Source organism: Lottia gigantea (assembly GCF_000327385.1).
Source record: "Lottia gigantea unplaced genomic scaffold LOTGIsca_79, whole genome shotgun sequence".
Taxonomy (NCBI): domain Eukaryota; kingdom Metazoa; phylum Mollusca; class Gastropoda; family Lottiidae; genus Lottia; species Lottia gigantea.
In genome coordinates this window covers 1,086,687-1,092,632 of record NW_008710630.1, presented here as the reverse complement: position 1 = coordinate 1,092,632, position 5,946 = coordinate 1,086,687, and the positions used below count along the sequence as shown (strand labels likewise).

Genomic DNA, 5,946 nt, shown 5'->3' with positions numbered 1-5,946 from the left:
TTTTTATTTATCATACTTACTTACTTACCTATATACGAATACCTACTTGTTGCTATTATTTTGACTTTGTAAAGTTGTTAGTAGAGAAGAGACCATAATAAATAAACTCAAATAAACCAACTCCCTATTCAGATGTGTGTTACTATGGGACCTTTTGTGTAGTCCCATTTCGACTTATTATCGTTTAAAATACCCCCACAGAAGTTTTTTATTATCGTAGTTTATATTTACGACTGAAGACGATATTTTTTAAACTTAGAAGTAAGTAAAAAAAAATTAATTTTGATATTTAAATCTTGAAAGGATTCAAAATCGATCTATGCTTATGTAGTTTAAATGTTTTGGTGGTTCCTAATTGGCACTTTTCTGATTTCCAGGAGAAGTGTTAGGTTCTTGGAATCATAATTTCATGCTGGAAATCGTTCAAGATATAATTGTTGAAGACACACCTACATAGGCTAAAAATCTGAATCCTTTGAACACAACATCTTATATTGAAATATGGTGGCACATATCGGCCATTATTTTTGTTGTCTTTCCATATCCAAATATGGTTTCCCATAGCCGCCACAACTTTTTATGTATCGATTTTGCATCATTCGAATTTTCAGTCTGAATTCTGTGGTTCTTGCAATTCCGCTAAAACTAAGCGTTTTTATGACGCCATTATCGTAACGGCCCTTCGATATTATTAGAAGCTTCTGCGATAGTGACGTCACCAAACAATTAGTTTAAGAGGAATTGCAGGAACAACAGACGTCTAAAAAAAGTGAAAAGTTTGGAAAACCTCTTTACAACCCCTTTAAACTTTTGTTGTAAAAAGGTGGAACGGGTAGTGACCTGCCCTATATTTCTGATTTGTAGAGATGAGGCTTCTACTTGTATTTGCCACCTGTGTGGGAATAATAGCCGCTGCTCCAGCCAGCGAATTGAAAACCGAGTTAGAAGATTTGTTGAGAAATCTGGTGGCCGAGAGGGATTTAGCTGCCAATGAAAAAAACGCAGTCAGTTTTGAATCCGCCGAAAATGATGTCAGAAGCGTTCGACAAGATGGAGGTGCATCCAACAATGATGCGTCCTCGGATGTTTCCGGTGAAGATCAAACCGGAAGAAGTCTATCAAACGCCGCCAGTTTTGAATCAGCCGAAAATGACGTCAGGAGTCTTGGACAAGAGGGCGGTGCATCCAACCATGATGCATCTTCGGATGTTTCCGGTGAAGATCAAACCGGAAGAAGTCTTTCAAACGCCGCCAATTTTGAATCAGCCGAAAATGACGTCAGAAGTCTTGGACAAGATGGAGGTGCATCCAACCATGATGCATCCTCGGATGTTTCCGGTGAAGATCAAGGCGAAAGGGGCTACGCTGTAAGCAAAGAATCTGCTGAAAATGACGTACGAAGTCTAGGACAAGATGGAGGTGCATCCAACCACGATGCGTCTTCGGATGTTTCCGCTGAAGACGGCCAGGCAGATCAACGAGATCTTCTCAACACACTGCGTGCTCTGCTACACCAGAAGGAAAGAGAATTGTCTGACGCCAGCGGAATACAGTAGAACGTGAGTGTATTGAAATACTGTGCCCTTACTTTGCTCATACGCCACCCCCACCCCCCTCTCCCCTCCCCCACACACACAATTGTCCCGAGCTAATCGTTAAATTGTTGGCTACCTTTAGCCAATTCGGACTTCATTAGAGTGTAGAATAGCCTGGTAGGTTGTGTTTTTCACATTTCCACTACTCTTAATTGTGGCTCGTTCTTCATATAAAGCCACTCTTATCTAGCTATGTATAATTAAATTTCTATTTCAGATGCCGAATCTATAACTGACGAAGAATTACCATTATCCATCCATTCTATCCAACTGGCAGCCTGGTTATGTTCATGTCGAGTAAATGAAACAAAAACTAAATTTATTCTGACATTGTTAATATAAAATTCTTTGTTTGAATGACTGAATTAATTTTTTTTTATCATGTTGAAGAGCATCCGCAATTGGTAGTTTGCTTTAGAACCGTTTATTTGGTGAAGTGTTTTTTGTTTCTGATTGGATGGCTGTGTGGAATCCAGACCTTGTCAAACTTCTTCTTCTCCCTCATTTTATCCAAAATTAGTTGCCTAGTAACCGTATCAACAAACCTGTTATCAGCATTCGGTCTCCTTGGTTCCTGAAAATAATCACGTCAATTCATCAAAATCGGGAATTGACTGAGTCTGAGGGGTCGGACAAGCTGACGCAGAAAGGTCAGGTGCCATACAATGCCGATTAAAAATATTCAGACAGGGCGAGCACAAGGAACACACATGGGGTGAGAGACTAGGTGGACATTGGGCTGGGGTCTCTAGGATCTTCTCAGTGCCCCATGTACTGGAGATAGCGAGATGAGGAATGAAATAGTGTGGATAAGAATCCGCATCATTTGGCCTTATTGTTGTTTGCAAGACCACAGCAAACACACCCATCCCAAAATGCAAAAAAAAACCCCCAAAAAACGCATATGCTGCGCCAATCATCAAACAAAATGTAAAAAGACTTACATCTTCATCAGTGGATCTGTCAACACCACTATCATTAATTTCATTGGCTATCAAATCTTCAACGTCTGCTATATCGAACGTGTCTCTCGTGCCAGTTTCTGATGGGGTGTAAGTGCGAGCTGGAAGACTTCTGTTTACGAAGTTGTCTGCCCTTGGTGTTGGCTTCGGTTCTTCTTCCTTTGGGTTTTCATTGGTTGATTTTGACCGACCTTTATCGTACTTGTGGTTAACATTGATGACGACGACTTTCGTGTCAGGTTTGGATTTCCCGCCTTTCTTTCCATCGTCGGCGCCATCTTTGTTTTTCTTTTCGTTGCTATCATTCTTTCTGTCATCGTTGTCCTTGTCTTCCTTGTCGTCACTGCGATTCGGCTGCAGATCTTGTGCTCTCAGAACGATAACTTCCGTCTTCTCTCTAGGCTGGTCGACCAAAAATCGAGGAGAGTCGACGCTCTTGACTACAATTGGTTGCGGCTTCTGCTTCGGTTTAGGGTTTTGTTTCTTACGCTGTCTGTCTGCTTTGACTCTCGGATCATCTTCAAGAATGTAGACTGTGGTCGGGTTTGTCGTCTGTGATACGGGCTCTGAGCCATTTTGGTGGATCTTAGTTGTGACCAACGTCCGATTGTTTCGCGTATTGTTACCATCTTCCAAAAACCAGTGGCCATTTTGTTTGTCACTCTTGAAATCGTTTGGCGTATAGTTTGCAACATCGTTTGAATTATATTTTCGCGCCTTGTTGCCACTTATCTCACCATGGAAACCACCATGATGTGAGAACCACGTATTGCTGTCAATATCCGCTTGGTTTTTCCACACAACTCGACCATTGGCGTCGGTGGTCTTCTGGAAAGAGAAAATTTAATATTTTGATACATTTATATACCAAACTCGGTATCCATTGAAAGAGTTCATATAGCTTGGAATCCTTTTTGGAGAGTTACTATCCATGTAACGAGAATAATGGTTTCGTTTGATACTGCACAGAGCCTTACCTGTGGTTTTACTGGTGTGTACATACTGCCATCCTTCAAGGTATAAATACCTTCACTTTCATCAAACACCATATCAGCAGACGGCCTCCGTCTTCGTTTCTTCCCGCCACAACAGCCAAAGAACCCGCCATTTTCCTCATATTCAGTCTCGTTCCGTTTATGGTAACCGCCTCGACCGTACTCACCCTTGAAGGGAAGATAACTTTGATTAATCCATACAGTCATTGCAGTCTATTAAGTATTATTTTTACGCTCGATGCTCGTCGCTTATCAATTCGTGACATCATTTTCGGGAACATAAACGTTATATTATTATTATATTCCTCGAAAAATCATACGATAACAAAGTGTCACTGTGAAAATACACATTGAGAAATACAGTATCTATTATTATAGATCGTACGGATTTTTTAGGACCGGTTTCCAGCCATCTTGTTCAAATCACGACCTCATTCGTCATACTTCATGGTTAATAAGACTATGTCAAACCCGTATTCGTGATACGATGGGGTACTAGCCTAGTTACCACACAAGGTTGGTACATGACAAGTTAACGTTCGCTTCCAGCGGATGCTGATATCGTAAACTATATCGTACCACACAATTCTGTACCCACCTTATGTAGTGGTCTAACTGGTATAAACATAGTTCCATCAGACATGGTATAAACACCAGCACTCTCATTATACAGTAGTTCACTATCTTCATTCCATTCTCCACCTTCCCTCCTTCCTCCACCTCTACCGTTCTCTCCTCCAAAACACAAGAATCCTTCACCGCGTCTTCTACTGCAAAATCATTAGGATATGTAAGATAATACCAGCAGTTCGTAACAAAACAGGGATAAGACGTCGTGTTCATTTTTTCATTTTATTAACATGAAGATAAGGAGAATGCTAAGAGCATTACAAAGATAACAACTTCTGTTTCAAACATAACATCCTGTGTACAAACTTTGGCCCAAAGTTTATGAGCTTCTAACAGACCATCTATCAGATGGCTCCTTGAAAATACCTTATTGGGTCCGAACTGACCCGAATCTCTCACGACCTCAATAAAAGTATTGATACGTACCAACAACAAGCCCAGATGATACATCCAGTGCAAGACAGCACTGATAATATCAGTATAATCGCCAGTAATATCAGTAACCATTCTGGACCTACAAACAATATAGAGGCGACATCTTGAAAAGTGGAACCAAGTGTTCTTGCAGGGTAAGAACAGGCCTACCTTATATATTTGGGAGAATCACAGCTTTCCCAAAATCGAATAGCCCCTCCATTGGGCGTTTTTCTTTTCAGTACCTTTCATTTACATCAAATTGACAAATCAACGATAGGCATACTTACCCCATGTAAAAATGTTGTCATTATTGCTGATGACATCACAAGATGGCGTCACATCCCAACCGGAAGTGGCGTCACAGTTGATTATCTTCCTACCAACTAATTGGAATCCCGACAGGCACTCGTACTCCGCTTCATTCGTACCGGAAGTCAAAACTTTTCCATTGTTGATGGCGGGAACCGTGTTACAGATACTAGTTGTCATGGTTTCGGCAGAATAACAAACTATAGATGAATAAAATGTAATTTTTTCCCGTAATAAACAAATATAACGCTTTTGATACTTTTATGTTAAATTTTTATAAAATCATGATATTGTGTGGTCTGCTTATTTAGTTCATCCCTAAACCTTTTTTCAATTTTACAAGAAATAAAATAATGTCTAAAAAATATATTAACTGTACCTTTAAAAAGTGTAGTAGTCTAATCACATCATTCTAGAAGGTCGAAATAAAAAGAAAAAACGTCCGAACGCCACGAAAGCAAATGAGCTATTAAGCCCTATTAGGGGCTATTAATTCCAACCATGATTCAAAACAATCGGAAAAATCAACAAAAACCATTTAAATTGCGTTATTCCTTTTTAACCTCATTTTAAGTTCAAGTTTCTTTATAACTTCGACACTTGGACATGAAAAAGGGCCATGTCGTTTCCAAGGAAACCGATCCAAACAAATAAAATCTTCACCTTATTTCCAATAGAATCGTATCCAAGTTGTTAACCCATGACGTACATGAAAAGATTTGCCCATTATATAAGTTTTTATAAATATTTGACTTTTATTGTATTGTAAAACGAGTGTGAAATGGTAGAAGTTAAGAGTCGGCCTTATATTTACCCACCTTGATTAGTTTGGTCATTTTTGGACAATTATTGACCATCGAAGACGTAGAATCCTCATCTAGTTAGCCCCCTTTTCAATTATTCCAACGAGTAAAAGTAATCGCGAAAGCAACCAACTGAATTCTAACAATTTTCAATCCTTTTTTTTAAATCATTAATTTCGTCAAAAGACAGAAATAGAGAGAGAGAACCGCGGCTCCTGGAACACCTCACTTAATC

General features: G+C 39.6%; 2 protein-coding genes across 2 annotated transcripts; one reads left to right on the top strand and one right to left on the bottom strand.

Moving 5' to 3' along the window:
• Positions 1 to 237: 237 nt before the first annotated feature.
• On the top strand, positions 238 to 1,937 carry LOTGIDRAFT_236350 (hypothetical protein). Its single transcript, XM_009066757.1, has 3 exons — positions 238 to 261; positions 865 to 1,559; positions 1,813 to 1,937. Exon 2 carries the CDS (start codon positions 867 to 869, stop codon positions 1,554 to 1,556), a length of 690 nt encoding a protein of 229 aa, XP_009065005.1. The 5' UTR covers positions 238 to 261; positions 865 to 866; the 3' UTR covers positions 1,557 to 1,559; positions 1,813 to 1,937.
• An 82-nt stretch (positions 1,938 to 2,019) lies between these two features.
• LOTGIDRAFT_168856 (hypothetical protein) lies at positions 2,020 to 5,088 on the bottom strand (the record flags this gene model as incomplete). Its single annotated transcript, XM_009066756.1, has 6 exons — positions 2,020 to 2,169; positions 2,540 to 3,385; positions 3,535 to 3,720; positions 4,151 to 4,322; positions 4,609 to 4,696; positions 4,887 to 5,088. The coding sequence occupies 6 exons, from the start codon at positions 5,086 to 5,088 to the stop codon at positions 2,020 to 2,022; spliced, it is 1,644 nt and encodes a 547-aa protein (XP_009065004.1).
• Positions 5,089 to 5,946: the final 858 nt, after the last annotated feature.

What these genes read in the sequence shown, in the direction of transcription:
- LOTGIDRAFT_236350 (XM_009066757.1), top strand. Translation starts at nt 867, where the DNA reads ATGAGGCTTCTACTTGTATTTGCCACCTGTGTGGGAATAATAGCCGCT.